Source organism: Prionailurus bengalensis, chromosome D4, assembly GCF_016509475.1.
Source record: "Prionailurus bengalensis isolate Pbe53 chromosome D4, Fcat_Pben_1.1_paternal_pri, whole genome shotgun sequence".
Classification (NCBI taxonomy): domain Eukaryota; kingdom Metazoa; phylum Chordata; class Mammalia; order Carnivora; family Felidae; genus Prionailurus; species Prionailurus bengalensis.
The window spans coordinates 61219494-61241003 of record NC_057359.1 but is presented as its reverse complement, the minus strand read 5'-3'; the positions used below and the strand labels follow the sequence as shown (position 1 = coordinate 61241003).

Below are 21510 nucleotides of genomic sequence, written 5' to 3'. Positions count from 1 at the left end.
CTCCATGAGCTGTGTCTACTAGTCAGGGGCTTTTAAAATGCAGATACACCTATTAATATTTTATATACGTATATACGTTGTCTATTTGTTATAACATATCTGCAGGAGAGCAGCTGTTTTGGTGGAAGCAGGAAGAGTGAGGTAGGAGAGGGCCTGTGTCAGGGCCACTAAGCTTGAGTTACTTATTTTTGGAATCAGAATCAGCTTAGCCCTTGGATATAACCTTTGCACCATTAACATCATTTTCTTATTCTTTTTTTTAAAATTCTATTTATTTATTTTTGAAAAAGATGGGGCGCCTGGGTGGCTCAGTCGGTTAAGCGTCCGACTTAAGCTCAGGTCACGATCTCACGGTCCGTGAGTTCGAGCCCCGCGTCGGGCTCTGGGCTGATGGCTCGGAGCCTGGAGCCTGCTTCTGATTCTGTGTCTCCCTCTCTCTCTGCCCCTCCCCCGTTCATGCTCTCTCTCTGTCTCAAAAATAAATAAACGTTAAAAAAAAAATTAAAAAAAAAAAAAGAAGAAGAAAAAGAGGGCACGAGAGAGTGGGGGGAGGGGCAGAGAGAGAGAGGGAGAAAGAGAATCCCAAGCAGCCTCCACACTATCAGTGCAGAGCCCGAGGAGGGGCCCGAACTTAACAAACTGTGAGGTCGTGATCTGAGCCAAAATCAAGAGTTAGATGCTTCACCCCCATGCCCCAAAAAAGATTAATTTTAAAAGGCTGGATCATATTTCTTTAGTAACACATAGCAAATGTCCGCATCGAGCAATAATTTCGTATTCTGACCGCTCCTTTTTTCTTGGCCTGGTATAGTTTCTCCTCCTTTCTTTAAACATACCTTACAGGCATCGTCCTTCATGAATGTTCAATATATCCTTCTGGAAGTTTGTTTCCAGGAAAAACACTTTCCCTTTTCCCTTTTTTTCAAAGCAAGTTTCCAAAAGTTCAGATTGCAAGACAAATACTGCTGAAAAAATATGCAATTTTCTTTCATCGCATGATCAAAGCAATTTGAATGACTTTTATAAATGTACAGGTCTAGCCTTCTAGAACTGTGAATTAACTCAGTTCTCCAATTTTTCATTTTAAGTCAATTAACCAAAAAAAAAAAAAATTATTGAAAACCTCTATGTGCCCTTCCCCATCCCAGGTGCTATGAAGGGATAGAAAAGAATTATGTGGCATTTCTCATTCTCCTCCCAACCAAAAGCAGAGCATCCTTTAATTAGACAAGAACAGCTATGCATCCATGCCTCAGGGTTCCACTTTTGCCTAGGGGACAAAAGGAAGCTCAGAGTCAAATTCACTGCTAAATCATAGCAAGCCATCCTTTCTTTAACATTCTGGTATAATCCACGTGTCTTGTAAGGGCAGGGGGTGAATTGTGGTTTTTGCTGTATTTTCTTCATGCCTTGTACTGTACCTGGTAATAATAATAACATGTATTGAGCGCTGACTACATGGTAGGTGGTGTGCTAAGCATTTTACAAGCGTTATTCCACTTTCCCTTCCCAGCAACCCAGTTGGGCAGGGACTTCGATCAACTCTGCTAGCATAACATACAATTACGTATTATACAGATGCGAATGAATGGGTGCAGTAAATGCCTCCTCGTCTTCCTTTATCTTTATATTCAGGTTACACATAAAAGTCTTTTGAAAAAATGAAAATCCATACCTGTTGCAGAACAGGCCAAGGAGGTCACAGTGTACCTTGGTGGGTTCTGCCTGCCCAGAATCCTTTCTCCTTTCTTCACATTCCTGCACTTTGAGTTCCCTTTCATGAACCATGTCTCCCAGACTCGCAGGCCATGTGGTCTGCGCAAGGCTGAACACACACACATGCGCACACACGTGTGTATACACACACCCCTCTGGGAAGGTCACATGCCCCAGGCCTGACCAATGAACATTTTTTGCCTAATGACACCAGTTGAGTCCCTGAATCCAGGGCCCAGAATAATCTGAACCTAGTCCTAAACCCAGACTTTCCTGTGATAGAAGCCAATATATTTTCTTTTATATTCAAGTCAGTTCGCATTTTGCACTGGGTTTACAGTTATTTTCAACCAAATGAACTATGACTAATAGAGGAAATAGGTTTTGTGTTTTTTTGTTGTTTTTTTTTTTAAGTGAATGTAAGACTTCCACTCCGGACAATATGGAAGATTAAAATGTCTGGGGAAACCCTGTTGGAAAAAATTTTTGGTAAAATACTTCTTAAAAATCTTGTTTGTTTATTTATTCATTATGAGAAAGCCAGAGGGAGAGCACACGAGTAGGGGAGAGGGGTAGAAGGAGAGAGGGAGAGAGGGAGAGAGAGAGAGAGAGAGAGAGAGAGAGAGAGAGATTGATTATCTTAAGCAGGCTCCATGCTGAGCACAGAGCCCAATGTGGGACTTGATCCCACCATCCAGGGATTATGACCTGAGCCGAAACCAAGAGTCAGCTGCTCAACCAACTGAGCCACCCAGGCGCCCTTAAAAAAACTCTTTTAAATGCATGGCTCAGCTTATAGAAAAGGAAATAAAGTCCTCAGGGTCCAGGAACAACATGAAAATACAAATCTCAATATTAGAGCTATCAGACACAAAGCATAAAATAAGTATGCTTAACATGCTTGAATAAATAAAAGAGGCCCTCGTATAAATGACAAAGAAATAAGAATGACAGGCAAATTTAACTCAGTATAGACATCTCACAGCAGTGACTTTAGATCACCAAAGACTTTAGATCCTGCTGAGCTGAATATGTACTTTCAAGTTTACCACCAAAGATTAGAAATAAACAGTATAACTGAGGCACCCGGGTGACTGAGTCAGTTAAGTGTCCAACTTAACTGGTCAGCTCAGGTCATGATCTCACCATTCGTGGGTTTAAGCCCCGCATCGGGCTCTGTGCTGAATGCTTGCTCAGAGCCTGTAGCCTGCTTCAGATTCTGTCTCTTTCTCTCTCTGCCCCTCCTCCACTTGTGCTGTCTCACTCTGTCTCTCAAAAATAAATAAATGTAAAATAATAATAATAAAAGAAATAAACAGTATAACTGCCAAATTAGCAGAGAAGAAAAAGTGGAATGAGAAGGGTAGAGAAAAAACTTCTATCAACTCAAAGAAGAGTGTTAAAAGAAAAAAAAAAAAGGAAAACAGCACAGAAAAAGAAAAACAATTAGAAAGCATAAAATAAGACGGCATGATCAAAATAATCAAGCCTTAAGTATCCTGTAAGCACGCGAAATATATGAGGACATAAATGTCCAATAAAAAGACTGTCAGTCTGGATTTTCTCCTTAATGACCACACAAAATGCAGCAACACGCTACTTAGAGACAGGCCTACAACATTAGGACATAGAATCAATGACAGTAAAAGGACGGAAAAAGGTATCATGAAGATACTAACTAAAACTGAACACGTTCTCCAGACTTAAAGCACCGATTCAAAGAAAGGATGTTACTCTGACAAGCACAAGATGGGTCTGGTAAAAATTAACGGAATAACCTGCAGTTTACAACTTTGTTGGGGAAGCAAAGAAACGTTAGCCTAATCTCCACACTACGCGTGATGCTGTTCCAAAGACGATGTTGTTATGAGAACGGTCAAGCAGGCTACTGCTCTGCAAAAAGAGAACTCTTAACCAACTCCCTCCTGCCAACCCCATGAACCACACTCTCTTTAGCTGAATTGTCTATTTGGAGCGATTCTGAAACTCTTCACCATCCCAGCACCCAAGTCCTGATCCCTGAACTCAGACACACATCTGCAATTATAGCACTAATAAGGCTAAAACCAGAGCAAGCGTTCACGGAACACCTATGTATTGTTGCCTAATCAGCGGCTCAAAATTCTTCAGCTACAGCAGAGAACGGCTGATGTTCACAGGTGACATCCCCGTCCGTGTACCATGGAAATGTGGAAATGCACAGCCCCAAGGGCACCGTCACTCCACCTTTTCCTCCTGCTCAATAGGTCAGACTATAAATGAGAATGGCATTATAGTGATTATCTCAATGCTTCTCTGGTCTATAAAAACTAAAACTCTTTGCCAATATTGGTACAACATTAGCAACCATCGCTCGTGACACACCTTACAACTGACTGTGATGTCATCACTGGTTTCACTGGCACCTGACCTGTTTTGAATCCCCACTTTGTCTAATTCTGGCATTCTCCCCCTTGCTCAAAAGCACTTACTTTTCATCTTCTGAGTAAAAAACCCACAGGCCCTAAGACAGTAGCTTTCAGCCGTAGGTGTACATCAGCCTCAGCCTAGGTGCTACCTACAGAAATTCTAATTAATTGTTCTGGGGAAGGTCCCTGGCATCAATACGTTTCAAAGTTCCCCAATGCCACAAATCCAGCTTCCTGGCTCCCCACTTTGGCCTGCTGCCATCTCAGAGTGAAAGTTCCACCTCCTTGCTCGGCTCAAAGGAGACCGTGTTTGTGAGTTTTGCAAACCCTGCCCTTACTATCCCACCACGTAAGGATTCCTGGTCATCCTGTTCCTTCTCCTCCTTCTCCTCCTCCTCCTCGATTCCGTGCTATAACTAACAGAAATAAAGCTGTGTTCTAATCCACTGGCACATGAATTACCAGACTCACAGAAGAGCTGGGGTCTACACCAAGTCTCAAAGACTTAGAGCCAACACTGAAGTGTCTCTAGCGGTTTGGCCTGTTCAAGAGAGCAGACGCAGTATCACGGCTTGCAGACGCCGAGAAGAACCAGGCCGGATCCCTTAGTAGTTCCCAACTCCTTGCAATGGGAACAGCTTCATCCACGTAGTGTAAAGATTTCAGTCATAACCATGTGTGAGCCTATGTACATACTCATGTTTGCATATGTTCTTGTTCACATACCCGTGGGTATATTTTTCAAAATCTAGGGGCACCTGGGTGGCGCAGTCGGTTAAGCGTCCGACTTCAGCCAGGTCACGATCTCGCGGTCCGGGAGTTCGAGCCCCGCGTCAGGCTCTGGGCTGATGGCTCAGAGCCTGGAGCCTGTTTCCGATTCTGTGTCTCCCTCTCTCTGCCCCTCCCCCATTCATGCTCTGTCTCTCTCTGTCCCAAAAATAAATAAACGTTGAAAAAAAAAAAATTAAAAAAAAAAACAACAAAAAACAAAAAACAAAAACAAAAACAAATCTATTTCTATACCTGGAAAAGTCCAAAAGGATACGCAGCAAAATGTTAGCAGTGGTTCTCCTGGGGTTGTAGGTTTATGGAAGATTTTTTTTTTTTTTTGGTTCCCTGTACATGCTAAAATTTCTAGAGTGAACATGTATTGCTTTTATAATTAAAATTAATAGATAAATAATTGCACCCCAAAAGGGAGGAGGGAATAAAAGATCTGGGCTCTAGGGGCGCCTGGGTGGCTCAGTCAAACATCCAGCTATTGATTTTGGCTCAGGCTATGATCTCACAGTTTGTGGGTTCGAGCCCTAAGTCCAGCTCTGTGCTGACAGTGTGGGGCCTGCTTGGGATTCCCTCTCTTCCTCTCTCTCTGACCCTCTCCCACTTGTGCCCTCTTCCTCAAAATAAATTAAAAAACTTAAAAAAAAAATCTAGGTTCTAGATAAGCTCTGCCCCAGATCTGCATGCTACCTTGGGGGCACGGCTTTGCCTCTGTTAGACAGGGTGCTCACTCGGCCTCTCCCTCAGTGACATTCAAGGATCTTAACCACCCCTCTGCTTATCAGTTAAAGTCTCAAGGGACTCCCCCACACCCACCCTGACTCCAACTGTAAATTTATATTCTGCTATTCTGGTTTCTCAGGCTAAAACTCAAGACCCTGATTAGGTCCTCACCTTTCTATGAACTATAGTAAAAGTGAGTCTCCATCAAAGACCCTGACCTGGAGGGCAGAAGTTATGCCTCCAGGCCTCCCTGGCTGAGTCTAACACAGATCAAGCTCACCTTTCTCTCCAGCTAGACAAAAATAATCCAATAGGCCTTGCTGCAGGAATTAAAGGCAGGAGGCATTCACACTCCTTATCACGCTGGGCTTGTATTAACTTCCCAGAGTCAATGCAACAGCAGGATCTATAAGCAAATCCTGATAGGACACAGGGCAGCTCTGTCACCATGGAGACAAGGATACCATAAGCCCCACAGGTCATCCAGTGTTTGAAAGAGATTTCTCAACCTGGGACAATAAAGGAAGTTGGAACCCGGAAAAAAAAAAAAAACAACTTTACAACCAATCCCTGCATGCCTCTTAAAAACAACCTCCTGAGGACATTGTTGGCAACAGGGAAGGGAAGAAAAACTAATAAGAATTGAGTACACAGTTGTGTTCAATGTTTTATTAATTCCTAGGTGGTGTTATTTCTACGCATTCCTTATTTTGCAGATAGGGAAAGTGGGGGGAACTGCTACCAACACTAACAAAGTTCTACTCAAAAAGATTAACAGTGAAGATGCCTCAGGGGAAAGCATGAGGCTAGACACGAACAGATACCAGAAAATAGGGAAGACAGTGAAGTGTGAGTCCCTCCCAATTCTGCCAAGGTCGGGGGTGGGGGGGGGGGGGTGGGTAGCAACTCCTGGAGCAGGCACTCATGCTTTCTCTGGCCAAGGATTCACGGATCCCCAAATCCTGAAATTAGCACAATGCCAAAGAGGCCATGAGGGTCACATCCCCCACTTTCCAGCTGTGGGGTGAGTCACTTGTCCTGACACCTGAGATCTTTGCCACACCTCCAAGGCAGGAATTCAGGGGAGCAGGAAAGGGTGGCAGGTGCCTGGTGCTCACACAGGCTGCTCCACTGGCTCCTCTTGGGACCCCCTCTCTGAGCCCTCTTTTCCTCCAAGTCTTTAAGAACAGGGCTCAAGTGGGGACCTAGAAGATCCCCACCGATGGAGGAAAGGAGAGAGAAGGCCAGGAGATCTGACCTTCTGCCAGCTTGCTCCCTTCTCACCTAGGCAGTGGGCACAACCCACCGGGCCAGCAGCTCAGACAGGAATTAGGCCTCCGACTGCACAAGCTCGGGGCCTGCACCACCCACAGGAATGAGCTGAGCTGCATCGCAGCCAGAAGGAGCCCTTCCCACCAGCGCCTCCTTCCTGCCCTCCTTTGCCTAAAGCTCAGGAATCCAGCTCCCAACGAGAGGGAAGCTTCGGACTTGGCCTTCCAGCGACCTTTCACCACTCCTGCTGGGGTGCCCTCCCCTCCTGGTTCATTCATGGGCCTGACACACACTGATAAGTGAATGGGGAGACGATCTCAAACCCTAGGAGTCCTTAGTTTCACCAAGGAAGGGACATGCAGGCAGGGCTGGACTGGGGTGGGGGGGAAGGTGCTGTGAAACCAGGAAAAGCACCCAAAGGGGGTCTCACACTTGTCTGCTTAGCCCTGACCCTCCCCCACTTTTTCAGAGCCGAATGACAGACCTTCTTAGGGGGGGAGAGACCGCCCAGTAAGAGATTCGTCAATTTCTGAGATTGTTCTATTTTCTTTTTTTGAAAACTTTCTTGCGTCGCCCCAACCCAGATGACCCCTTCCACTGCCCACTTTCCGAGAAAGAATAAGACGCGCGATCCCCAGGTATTTCGACACCCCATTTCCACCCCGCCACTTCACAGATGCCTAAACTGAGGCCCGGGGACTCCGCGGGCAGTGTTCCCCCGCCACCTGCGGACTCACAGCGGGTTCCAGCGCTCGGGCAGGCGGCGATGCAGCGAGATGCGGTCGCTAAGGTAGATGTTGATCTGGTGCACCCGCACGCTCTCCTCTTGCAGCCGCAGCTCCTCGCCCTGTAGCTGCAGCCGCACCGCCTCGCCCCGCGCGCCCAGAGCGTCGCTGGGCACCGGCGGCCGCGGCAGGACCGGGTCGCGCCGCCCCGGGCGTGGGGTGCGCGGGGGTCCCGGCTCGGCCGCCCTGGCCCCGCGCCGCGCCCGTAGCACGGAGCCCAGCCCGGCCAGCGCCAGCAGCGCCAGCAGAGCCAGCAGCGCCTTCCGGCCGCGCCGCAGCCCCAGCGGGCAGCGCCTCCGCGCTGCGCGCCCCCACATGCGCCCGCCAGCTGGGGCCAGCGCTCCGCTCGCCGGGAGCGGCGGCGCAGACCCGGACCCGGATCCCGGAACCGCGGCGCGGCGCCGCGCCGCCCCGCCCCGCCCCCGGCCCTCCCCACCTGCGCGCCGCCCCCTTTCAGCCCAGCCCGCGCGGTGGAGGGTGGCTGGTCTTCACTCTGTCCCCCCGCGGACAGGCCAAGACTCACACCACCTTCCTCGTTGGGCTGTAAGCATTAGGAAAAAGGTGACGGTCGTAAAACCCTCAGCTCAGCACCTAGCACTTCATAAGCGCTCAGTAAATGTTGGCTGAATGCACTCTGCAGGGTGCTACGAATTTTACTGCCCTTATCTCATCTGGCCCTTACGCAGTCCAGTCACAGGGGTAGTAGGATTATCAACTCCATTTGACAGATGATGGGACTAAGGCACAGTGATTCTGTGTCACTGAGGCCTGCAGGCCCAACCAAAGACATAATATAATACTGTTTAGATTCGGTGAATAGCAAACTTTCCCCTGGTTCCCTGTTAGTCTATCTTTGTTTTATCCCTTACTTTACAAAGGCCTCCAAGAAACTGATCAAAGGAATGAACCCCCTCAGAGAAACACATGCATAGGCACCCATAATATGATCGCACACATCCCAGGTCATCTGTTCCTGTTAAATACCCCCTGACCTTGGCCAGAGGTTTCCTTTGAGGGGATTGAAGAAATGAAGGAGCCACTTGAGTGCTGAAAATATTTAACAGGGTCAAGACTAGAGTGAGTCTTGGCTCTCTCCAAGGCAAGAAATTATAGGTTGGGCCAAAAAGAATCAGCAATCAAAAATAAAAAATACTTTTGAAAATCAAAATGAAAGCAAAAAATCCACGATGAACAAAACATCAAAATTTTAAATAAAGCAGACAGAACCTGACCCTGTGTTTGCACAGCTCACCTCACAGGCCTCACTCACCCTAATCCCTGCCCTGATTCATGGCTAGATTTTGGTGGTGATTACATGGAGATATATATATATATATATATATATATATATATATATATATATATAATACACATATGCAATATATATATATGCAATATATACATATGCTATATATATATATATATATATATATATATATATATAGCCCCATATATATATATGCCCCAAAGTCATCTGGGCACGTGGGTGGCTCAGTCCTTTGAGCCTCTGACTCTTGATTTAGGCTTAGGTCATGATCCCAGAGGCATGGGATGGAGCCCTGGGCTCCACACTAAGCGTGGAGTCTGCTTGAGGTTCTCTCTCTCTCCCTCCTCTGCCCCTCTCCCCAGCTCGTGCTCTCTCTAAAATAAAAAATTTATTACAAAAGTCATAAATATGCATTTGACTTATGAAAGTTCTATCTCAATTAAAAACATAAAAAATAAATAAAAAGAACTAAGAGGAATAAAAAATAGGAATACCCCTGGCCTCCAGTACAAATGCTGAAATGCAAGGCCTGTCTCCATGCCACTGAGGGAGAGGGCCTTCACCATTCCACATCTTTGTAAATTTTTTTTTAATATTTATTTATTTTTGACAGAGAGAGAGAGAGAGAGAGAGAAACACAGCGTGAGCGGGGGAGGGGCAGGGAGAGAGGGAGACACAGGAATCTGAAGCAGGCTCCAGGCTCTGAGCTGTCAGCACAGAGCCCAACACGGCGCTTGAACACAGATCTCGAGATCATGACCTGAGCCGAAGTTGGAGGCTCAACCGACTGAGCCACCCAGGCACTCCACTATCCCACACCTTTGTAACACATGCTGTTGTCCCAGCTTGAAATGCCCTTCCCCACCTGGCAAACTGCTATCTACATTTCAAGGCCCTGCCAAAAGCCACGTTTTCTGTGAAGCCTCCAGCAACTCCACAGCCTTTTAGACAAATGCGTTTCATGATTGCATCACCCTTTTGTTATTAGTCAGGGTTCCACCAGAGAAACAGAACCAGGAGGGGATATAGTAAGAGATTTATTGCAAGGAATTGGCTTACACAACTGCAGGGACTGGTTAAGCAAGTCCCAAATCTGTAGGGCAGGCCATCAGGAGGGAAGGTTGAAACTTTCTGACATGAGCTGAAGCTGCAGTCCACAGGCAGAATTTCTGCTTTTGCATGGCAACCTCAGTTCTGCTCTTAAGGCCTTTCAACTGATTGAATCAGGCCCACCTACATAATCTCCATTAGTTAAAGTCAACTGATTGTAGACGTTAATTATATTTACAAAATATTTTCATGGCAACTTCTAATTTAGTGTTTGAGTGAATAACTTGGGATTAAAACCCAACTAAGCTGACACATCAAATTGACTATCTCTATTAGTTTCCTAGGGCTGCCATAACAAAGTACCACAATCTGGGTGGCTGAAAACAACAGAAATGTGTTCCCTCTCCATTCTGGAGGCTAGAAGCCCAAAATCAATTAGTCCCATCAGCAAGGCCATGCTTTCTCTGAACGCTCTAGGGAGAACCCATTCCATACATTTCTCTTAGTTTCTGGTGTTGCTTGAAATCCTTGGCATTGCTTGGCTGATCGATGCATTGCTTCAACCTCTGCCTCCATTGTCATTCTTCTGATGTGTGTCTGTCTCTGTCTCTTCTCTTCTTCTTCTAAGGGCACCAGTCACATCGGATCTGGGCTCACTCTGATGACCTCATCTTGATTATGTCTGTCAGGACCAAATAAGGTCATATTCATAGGTACCAAGGATTAGGACTTCAACATATCTTGTTGAGGGACTCGATTCAATCTGTTAACACCCTCATACTTTGTTACAATGCTGAGTACATTGGGTCGTGTTTAATTTACCCCTAGCCTTGTAACAAAAAGAATGTAAGGGACTTAGAGTATGAGCTGTGGTCACTTCATGATGGCAGAACTTGGCATAGAGTCAGACACACAGAAAGTGCTCAGTTAATGGCTGGCTTTGTATCTCACACTCACTTCTGTAGGCATCTCTTTGAACTTGCTGGGGAGGTGTCTAATGGAAGGTATAACCTGGTTAAGTGCAGGGAGGAGTTACTCCCATAATGTGACAAACACGAATTCTTCAGGCCTTGTTCCTGGAAGGGCCTCAGTGTCCTTGAAAACTCCTAATAGGGGAGTTTTCAAAAATCTGGCTCCCAGAAACCCTGGGAAACCACCCAGGAAAGGAAAAAGAGGCTGACTGAGGCTCCAGTTCTCTTCCCTAAAACCAGAGCATTGACATTTTATCTGCCGAATGCTTTGAGCTGCCTTCTGAGACTACAGCACCCTCCTACCTAATTACCAGATGAACTGGTAACAACACCACAGAAAGTGTGTTGTCCAAGCCCACAGAAGGTCAGTGGCAGAACAGGAAATAAAATGGACTAAAAAGGTGTGGCAGAAACCTGTGGATGTCTGCCAATATGCATTCTCCTCTCCCTTCTGAACAATGGAACCCCTGAGTCGTTTGCTTGTTTCTCTGGGCCCATGGTCTTCCAAAATAAAGACTAGAATTCCCAGCCTCCTTTGCAGCCAGGCATGGCCATATGACTGAGAGTGTAGCCAATGGGCGATAAGTGGTATTGTCAGATGGCGCTTCTGAGTAATCTCCCTAAATGAAACTCCCTTACCCTTGCTTCTTCCTGCTCGCTGGATTGTGGCTATGAAGACCAGAGCTCAAGCAACCACCTCGAGTCATGTGGTAAAACCACTCAGAGTGGTTAAACAACATGGCAGAAGGAACCCTAACACTGTGAACACTGAACCAGTCCTGACAACCTCCTTCCAGGCTTTGCTTATGTGAGGGAGAAATCAACTTCTATATTGTTTATGCCACTGTTTCTGTGTGTGTGTGTGTGTGTGTGTGTGTGTGTGTGTGTGTGTGTTGTCCTATGCAGCCAAATCTAATCCTGAGTGATAACAGAATTAATTGCACAAAAATTCCTCCCACATCTGGCTCTGATAGTGTGGTGGTTTTAAAACAAGGCTGCAAATTATTCAACACTCCCTTGCCTTGAATCAGGGCAGACTTGTAACTGCTTCAACTATTAGATTATGGTAGAAGTGAAGCTCCTTGACTTCACTGGCTAGGAGCAAGAAGCCAGCTGTGAAGCTTCCACCTTGTTCATAGGATCACTGTTCGTGCATCTTGAGCTGCCAGGGAAGAAATCCCTATCTTGGTGTTGTCATGCTGGAGAAGCCCCAGGTGGACAATCTAGCCAACAGTGCCGGCTGCACCCAAACTTCTGCTGGCCCAGACAGCCCAGGCATAAGGCAGGTGAGTGAAGAAGCCATCTTGGAAGTGGTTCCAGGATGCTAACCATTCAGGTCACTTCATCTGTGGCCCCAGATGTCACAGAATGGAGAAGAGAGGTGCCCTTTTCAAATTCTTGACCCACAGAATCCAGGAGCACGATAAGATGGTTGTTGTTTCACACCATTAAGTTTGGGGATGGTTTGTTACTCGGCGATAGATAACTAGAACAAATGGATGGTTTTAGCCAAGTTTTTTAATTCAGGAAACATTTACTGAGCATTGACTATAGTGCCAGGCACCATGCTAGAGTCCAGGCACACTGTAACGATCAAGTGTCAAAGAGAAACAAAACTAGACACTACTTAAAGCGGTAATGACAGATTTTAAGCAGTAGCATGTTATCCCAATAGGAAAGAGGGCCCAGCAGGAATGGATTCAACTTTGATTTGCACAGAATGACTGGGCATTTTAAATAGGGTCAGGGAAGTGAAAAATGACAAAGGAGTAATCAGCATAAATGCTGATAATGCCAGCTGTGTCTGTGGCTGGCAAATATCAAAGTTAGGATTCTATTCTCACACAGAGACAGAGGCCCTATCCTTCCGGATTACATTGTAAAGGAATGGCTTTCAGTCCTTGAGAAAGACACTCTTGAATTGTAGGAGATACACATACATCTCACAGGGACAGAGAAAGGATTTATAACTGCAAGCCCTTCTTAGTAAGTTCTCTAAGAAAGGGTGGTCAGGGACTGACAGGTATCAGCTATGACAAATAGTAAATTCTTTGGACAGCCTTGAGTTTTCTGAGGCAGATACTTAAGCAGGGGGGTGCTAGGGTCATCTTGAGAGTGCAGCCTTGAGCTGTTAAAAACTCTGTTAATGTTTACATTTTTAATATGAAGGGAGGTATATGTATAAAATTATCTGTCTTCAGTCCGTCACCTTCATAGGCCAAAGTTAAGGCTTGGTTGAGAAGTGGGCTCAGAGGAGCCTGGCTAGGGTTTGATCAAGGAGAAACTCTTTGCCACAAGGCATATTTTCAACATCATGGTGCTTAGAGTGCAATGGAATAGAGTGCAAATATTAAAAAGGTATCTTACGGGGTGCCTGGGTGGCTCAGTCAGTTAAGCGTCCGACTTTGGCTCAGGTCATGATCTCACAGTTCGTGGGTTTGAGCCCCATGCAAGGCTCTGTGCTGACAGCTCAGAGCCTGGAGCCTGCTTCGGAGTCTGTGTCTCCTCCTCTCTCTGTTCCTCCCATGTTCATGCTCTGTCTCTCTCTATCTCTCAATAATGAATAGGCGTTAAGAAGAAAAAAATTAAAAATAAAAAAAAATTAAAAAAAAATATCTTACTAGAGTTGTGGTTAAGTGTTTTGAAGAATTACAGGGCACTAAAACCTGGTTTAGTTGAGGGTTTTAGGAAGGCTTCTCTGAGGAAGTAATGTTTACATGGATACCTGAATGGTAAAAGTGATATCAGAGATTTGAAACCATATTTTAGGTTAATGTGGAGCTCCCTCTGCTGGGAGGGAAATTTGGGGAAATGAATAGTTTTGTATCTCCCATAGAAGGACAGAGTGAGTAAGCTGTATTTTTTTTTTTTTAACATCTGGGAAGCTGGTCCAAAGTTTTTTTTATCAAATATTCTCTATTGTCAAGGGGACCACAACCAAAAAAGTTAAGAGGCATAAATGTGGCCTGATTCTCTCATTTTATTTTATTTTATTTTATTTTTATATTAAAAAAAATTTTTTTTTCAACATTTTTATTTATTTTTGGGACAGAGAGAGACAGAGCATGAACGGGGGAGGGGCAGAGAGAGAGGGAGACACAGAATCGGAAACAGGCTCCAGGCTCCGAGCCATCAGCCCAGAGCCCGACGCGGGGCTCGAACTCACGGACCGCGAGATCGTGACCTGGCTGAAGTCGGACGCTTAACCGACTGCGCCACCCAGGCGCCCCGATTCTCTCATTTTATTTTTTTTTTAATTTTTTTTTTTTTAAAAAAATTTTTTTTTCAACGTTTATTTATTTTTGGGACAGAGAGAGACAGAGCATGAACGGGGGAGGGGCAGAGAGAGAGGGAGACACAGAATCGGAAACAGGCTCCAGGCTCTGAGCCATCAGCCCAGAGCCCGACGCGGGGCTCGAACTCCCGGACCGCGAGATCGTGACCTGGCTGAAGTCGGACGCTTAACCGACTGCGCCACCCAGGCGCCCCGATTCTCTCATTTTAAAGATGGGGAGCCTGAGGCACACAGTTCGGAAAGGGCCTCGAACAAGTTGGTGTCTCCGATACAGGTAGAATTTAACCTTCCATCCTTGTTGACTCACAGCCTCCCTGGAGGAAAGGGGCCTTCCATGAACATCTCCCCCCGGACTCCAGGAGGGGGATGGGTTTGGAGTGAACCATGCCAAGCAGCTCCCACACAAGACAACCTGCTGAGACACCAGACTGGTGGGAGGTGACTCCACCCACAGAACAGTCTGCTGGTTGGTACTAGAAGGCAGGTGTGAGAGAAAGGCCTGGAGCTGTGCCTTTTGGCCTCTGTCTGGATGTTCAACACAATTAAGATCTGCGGTCAGATTAGAAAACAGACACGGATTACAACTCATACTGTCTCAGATCAGTTTACCAGATTGGAATGCTTCCTGATACAGGCTCAGCTGCTGAGAAAAGAAGGATGGCTCTACAAAACATGGGTTCAAGCCCCAGATAATGGTAAGGGCTGTCATTTATTGAGCATTTATATGTGCCATGAACTACTAGACTTTATTTTTCATGTACCATCTCCTTCCACTCTCATGACAACATTGCAAGGTAGACAGATGAGGAAATTTAAGGCTCAGAGAGAGGCAAGGTGATTTATTCGGAGTCAAATGACATGAAAGTGTAGAGCGACAGTCTGAGTCCAGGTGTCTTGATTCCTAATTCAGGATTTCCCACCACACAATTCACTGGCAGACTGCCGTGAGGCCAAAAGGCAGCTTAGTTTAATGCGTACAAGCACAACCTTGGAGCCCACTTGCCTGAGCTCACACCTCAGCCCCATCACAGACTGCTGGGTGGCCTTAGGCAAGTTACTTAACCTCTCTTGACTCAATTTGCTCATCTATAAAATGGTGATGATTATAATAGTACCTCCTAAGTGCGGTTTTTGGGAGGATTGAGTGATATAGTCCACACAGCCACCCCAGGCTCAAAGCAGGGTGGGAAGAGTTTCTGCAAGGGCAAATGGAAGGTGTCCGGCACCTTGCTACTCGAAGTGTGCTACTCAGACCAGCAGCATTGGTACCACCTGGGAGCTATCAGAAATACAACAGCCTGTTAGCAGAGATAAAGCAGTAGGAATGGCCCCTGCCCAGAGTAAGCCCTTTACAAATGTTACTGATGATGCACCCATAGAGAGCAAATCCAGCTGGGACCTTAATTCTTTTTGCACCACTTCCCAAACTGAGTACCTTGTTCTTTCCTTGGGTTTGTTGTTTGTTTGGGGAGCTTATTTGTTCTTTGACCACACCATTTCGTTTCATCAGCTGTTCAACCAACAAACAGATCTCTCTAGAAGGCACTTTCAATTTGTTGTATTAACTCCCTTCGTAGGGGTCATTACACCCCTTTGAGAGTTTAACTTGGTGTATGGTAGATGTGGAATTTCAAACATTAGTGGAGAAAAGATGGCTGACTCAGTCAATGACTGAGGCAACTTGATAGCCATTCGGAAAAAAATAAAGTTGAATCCCAAACTCACACCTTATACCAAAATAAATGCCAAATGATGTAAAGATGTAAAAGTAAAAGTTAATAATAAAAATCCAGCAATAAAAGTATTGGATGAAAGAGCCAAGAGACCATTATAGAAAAGATTTATAAAGTTGACCACATAACATTTGTAATATTCAGTAAGGTCCAAAATAATATAAACTCAAAAGTCAAAAGACAAATCAGAAAGAGATATTTGCAGATGACATTTACCCGGTATGTGAATCAACAGGGAAATAAAAGAACAGAAATGAAAATGGCTGAAAGATTTGAATAGACCATTCCCCCAATAAAGAAATACAAATGATCTATAAACATATCAAAATGTGTTCAATTTCTCTATTTAAAATGCATGCAAATTAAACTTACTCTGAATTATTTTTTCACCTCTCAGATTAGCAAAGATTTAAAAGGTTATTAATTCTAGCATTGGCAAGGATGTGAATAAACAGGTACTATTATCCACTGTTGGTAAGAATGCAAACTGGCATAACCTTTTGGAAAGCAATTAGGCAACATTTATTAGAAATATTAATTCTCATATCCTTTTGATTCTTCAATGTCACATCAACAGAAATAGATTCACAAGTCCTCAAGAGATGTGCTAAGAAAAGGAAGCCTACTGCAATATTGTGTATAAAAGCAGAAAGTTGTTAATAACCTAAATGTCCACTAATAGGAGATTATAAAGTATTGTACATTCATACACTAACATACCACAGTATCATTAACAAGAGTGACACTAATTCTAGGTGTTTAACATACAAATGTGCTTAAGATGCATCATTAAGTCAAGAAAAGCAAGTTGTAGAGCTATATAGACAGTATAATCCTATTTTGGTAAAATTTGTTAACATACACAAAGAAAAAAACTCTTAAGAAAATATCCACCAAACTATTAACTATTATATTTATTTCTGGTGAGTGAGATTCTGTGGGCCTTTACTTTTCACTCAATTTATTCATGTTTTTCAACAAATACTTACTGATTACCTACCACCTACCTATCATTGATCTCAAAGGAACTCACATTCTATGTTTGCACAACACTGGAATTCTTTTCAACAAACATTATTATCATATTAGGGAAAACAGGTTAGACATTTAAAAGAGTACGTTTTATTTTTTTTAATGTTTATTTATTTGAGAGAGAGAGAGAGAGACAGAAAGAGAGGACGAGTGAGAATGGGACACAGGCAGAGAGAGAAAGAGAGAATCCCAACCAGGCTCTGCACTGTCAGCACAGAACCCGATGTGGGACTCAAACTCACAAACCGTGAGATCATGACCTGAGCCGAAGTTGGACACTTAACCAACTGAGCCACCCAGGCCCCAACAAGTCCCCTCCAGAGATGATTCTACTTGCTGGCCCTCTTTACCTCCTTTCTAAGCTACTGCACCAGTGTCTGGAATCCAATCCCCCTGCTCCCTCTTTCCACTCTGTGCCCTCTCTTTTCCTTCCACTACCAGGATATCCCCCAGTCTTTCTGCTCAACTTGGGGCCAAGCTCTCCCATGAAGCTGTCAGTGATACAACCAGACTGTGATACCTACCTCTGAACTGACAATGAAGTTCATAGACCACCCTCTCTGCAATCATGTGGGATCCCCTGGGATCCAGGGGCCGGCCCTATCATCTATAACATGCCATCATACACATAATGCCGGGCACACGGAAGGCGCTCAATAATGTTGGCTGGATGAGGTCTGTGTTGGTGATGGAGCTACGCTGCTCAGATCATCCTTCCAGAGAACCTTGCCCTGATCCCTGGGAGGATGACTGTCAGGACCATAGCAGCAGGCTTGAACGTCTGGCTAACAGTTGGGTTTAGCACTAGAGGACAGAAGAAGGGTGAGGTCAGAGGATTTTATTCCTCAGGGGATTGCTCCCTACTAGGCTGGCCCTGTCCCTCTACCAATGGTCCTAACTCCTACCAACTAGATCTTTCCATTTTCTCTCTTGCAGAATTCCAGTGACTGCTCTCTCCCTTCCCCCTTCAGGCCTGGGGTGACAATGGCTCCCTGTTGTTACCAGCTCTGGAGTACTGCACCAGCTCTTGTGGCTCTTAGTAAACCCTGCCCAGAGTTCTATAATTAGCCCTTTAGTAAATGTTCCTCATTTCTTCAGCCAAGTGTGCCATCTGTCTCCTGCTGGGCCCCTGACTGCTATAACCACTGTTCCACGCAAGATTTTTTTTTATAATAGCAGAACACTGGAAACAAGCTAATTGTGAATCATTAAAAACTGATTAAATAAATTATGGCACATCTGCTTAATGGTGTTACATGCTACCACTAAAAAGGATTCAGGAGATCTAGTCACCTGCATGAAAAGATGCCCAAGCATTGTTAAAAATTTTAAAAGCAAGATTCGGAATAGCCTGCACTGTATGAAATCATTCATTCAGAACGTAAAATCTACATTTGTTAAGGCTGGGATTGCAGGTGAGGACACCCCTGCTCAAAACAAACCTAACAAAAGCATGAAGGGGGGCGGTGAGGATTTTCTGTCCCCATCTCTTTCTATCACTCATCTCTGCTTTCCTGTGTGGTATCTTCACGCTTAGGCAGGTGGTCTTCAAGTGGTGGCGGAGAAAGTACATGTTCGGCTCACAACATCTCGACATCCTGACAGCTGACCACCTCAGCACAGAGGGCCTTGCTCCCAACTGCTTTAGCAAAAAATCCTGGGCCAAAGCAATCAGGACAGACTTGGACTTATGCTAACCACTGAATCATACATACTGAGAGTGGAGAGGGAGGATCCCTAAGAAAAAGGGGGCATTTCTTCCCGGAGTAGGAGACACAGAGCAGGTGTAAGCAGCAGGGATTCGCTTAGAGGGAATATTTGTAGTTGGTATTTGTTATGTTTTTTGGCTTCCCAGTATCTAAACCCCCCTCCCTATTCTGGAGAGTCTCCTACCTTCTAGAGCACGTATACTGGAGCCTACCCCCTGCTATACATACTGAAAGTGCCAGAAAGGCACTTTCCCAGCCTCCCTTTTTGCCAGGCAAAACATGTGACCCAGGCTGAGCCATTTACATGCTCTCATCTCAGGCTTTGGCTCTCAAGCTGGTAATACAAAGAGGGGCCTGTGTCAGGGCCCCCGGGTGGCTCAGTTGGTTGAGTGTCTGACTCGATTTTAGCTCAGGTCATGATCTCACGGTTTGTGGGATCGAACCCCAAGCTGTCAGCACAGAGTGTGCCTGGGATTCTCTCTCTCTCTCTCTCAAAATAAATAAATAAACAACTTAAAAAAAAAAAAAAGGCCTGTTTAGACTCCATCCTGGTATAGGGTGCAGCCATGGAATGATCTGGGGCATTGTTCTTGGTTGTCGGGCCTCCAAGATTGGTTTTCTGGCCCTTGTAGGATCTGTGACTACAAAAAGAACTTTGTATTAAACCCTCTTTCTACTTTCTGTCTAGAGGTTCAATTTCTACAGTTTGCAATCAAGAAGGTTGATCAATGCCTACATGTACATATTGCATGTTGGTATATGTGTGAAATATCTTTGGAAAGATAAAAACAAATGTGAATATTGGTTACCTACCTATGGTAGGACCAGGACAGTGGGAGAAGAGGGAAAGGGGCTTTTCCTTTCATGTCCTTTTGTACTGTTGGCATTTATTTTTTATCACGCATATTACTTTTATAATGAAACAACTAGTTAGTAAAAAGTTACCCGGACAAATAGGATAAGAAAAGGGTACAATTTTTCAGGATTTCCACAGAAACAAATGTCTTCACCAGACCTTCAAAAGGAAGTTATCCTCACCTCTGTTGTGAATGGGGCCAAATCTAGAAGCGAGTGAGAGTGTACCACCTCAGACACTGGGCCTAAGTGATTAGTTCTAGCCCTGTAACTCACCTGGTCACTTTCCATGCCTCCCCATTACTCACAGAATAAATCCCAGTCTCCATCCCGGCCCTGAAGCCCATGGCAATCTGAGTCCTGTGTACTTTGGAGATCTCTCCTCATCTTTACATCGTGCTTAGAAGACTTTCTTCCAGCCCTGCTGGCCCAGATCCTAAGGGTATTACCGTCTTCTCTGATCTTCCAATGCCATGACTTTTATTCCTTCTTCAGGCCCTCATCAAGTTTTGATCTGTGTTACAAGTCTATGTACATGAGACTTAGTCCTTAACACTCATGTACTGAGCACCTACTATATGCCTGGCCGTCTTCTAGGTTTTTGGACCACAGCGCACAGTCTATGCAAACCAATTACCCCATATCCGAATGTTGATGCTATCACGATGAGCAGGCAGCAAAAGCAATTTGCAAACAGGACTGCCCTTGTTAGAACATTTTTCCCCTCTGCTTGCATCATACTCTCCCCAAATGTCAGTATGGTTCCATTTTTCAATTTCTTCAGGTCTGTGCAAGTGCCACATTCTCCTTGACACCTTCTCTACCCACCCTATTATAAAATAACATCCCATCCTCTATCCTATTTACTTGGATTTATGCTATGCTCTATTTATTGCTTTAGTAGCACTCATCACCAACAGACATACAAGTTACTTACTTGTGTATTTACAGCTTGTCTTTTTCCACTGTCAGCTCGAGAGGCAGGGATTTTATTTTGTTTCCCCCAGCTTCTCCAGTACCTAGAACAGTGCAGAGTTGGCACTCCATAAATGTTTGCTGAGAACAGGAAATTGGGCTGGATGTCAGAAGAGCTGGTCCTAGCACAGCTCTCCTCCAGGACAATCGTGTGGCCTTTAGCAACACTCAACCTCCTTTAAGCTTCTGTTGTGTCCTCTGTCAATTGGAGTGGTCATCTGAGGCCTCCCCGGTGGCTGACAGGATGCTGTGAGGACCCCACGTGGGTCTCGAATTTCAGGGTGCACCAGAATCACCTGGAGGGCTTATTAAAATACAGGTGTCTGGACCCACACACAGAATTTCTGATCTGGTAGGTCTGGAGTGGGGTCAGGGAATTTGCGTTTGTGACAACGTCCCAGATGGTGCAGATTCAAGAATCACTGATGAAAACAGATGAGGGACAGGAGGCGCTGGTAGCCTTAACTCCCAGGTAAGGACCCGCTCTCAAGGCCACGCAGGACGTTCCGCGCGGTGCAGCAGGCACAGAACGGATCCATTCGCCCCTCGCTCCAGCCAACAACTCTTCAGGAAGCGGCCGTGTAGCGCCAGGCGCTGGTGGAGTAGGGGGCGGCGGCGCGCCACAGGCCGGCCCCCAGCGGCGGCGGACCTAGACCCCGTGGTTCCGAGCTCGCACCAGGAGTGGTCTGCAGCAGCCGCTCCGACCTCCGCACGGGGCAGGAAGTCCCCCGAGCCTCCGGAGAGGGCCGCCACTGGGCGCCGCACGGGCAGGGGCGGCCCCGGGAGTCGGGGCGCGGACGCCGCTCGGAAGTCCGGGAACTCGCCGTCCTTCCCGACGCGGCGAGGACGCGCGGCCGGGACCCCGGCGCGCGCCCGGCACACAGTAGGCGCGCGGCCCCGCCCCCCGGCGCGCGCCCGGCACACAGTAGGCGCGCGGGC

At 45.8% G+C, this 21510-nt stretch overlaps 1 protein-coding gene and 1 long non-coding RNA gene across 2 annotated transcripts in view; both read right to left on the bottom strand.

Annotated features, from left to right (window-relative positions):
* The window catches only part of GALNT12 (polypeptide N-acetylgalactosaminyltransferase 12), a 38035-nt gene extending 29985 nt beyond the window's left edge, over positions 1 to 8050 (bottom strand). Inside the window, exon 1 of the mRNA XM_043567375.1 lies at positions 7637 to 8050. Coding sequence (XP_043423310.1) covers positions 7637 to 8001 — 365 coding nt within the window. The 5' untranslated portion in view covers positions 8002 to 8050. The remainder of the gene's footprint in view (positions 1 to 7636) is intronic.
* A 1925-nt stretch (positions 8051 to 9975) lies between these two features.
* On the bottom strand, positions 9976 to 21455 carry LOC122475413. The gene is made up of 2 exons (XR_006295163.1): positions 20534 to 21455; positions 9976 to 10683 (listed from the first exon to the last, which is right to left on the bottom strand). It is a non-coding gene; the product is annotated as an uncharacterized LOC122475413 (long non-coding RNA).
* Between the last annotated feature and the right edge of the window lie 55 nt (positions 21456 to 21510).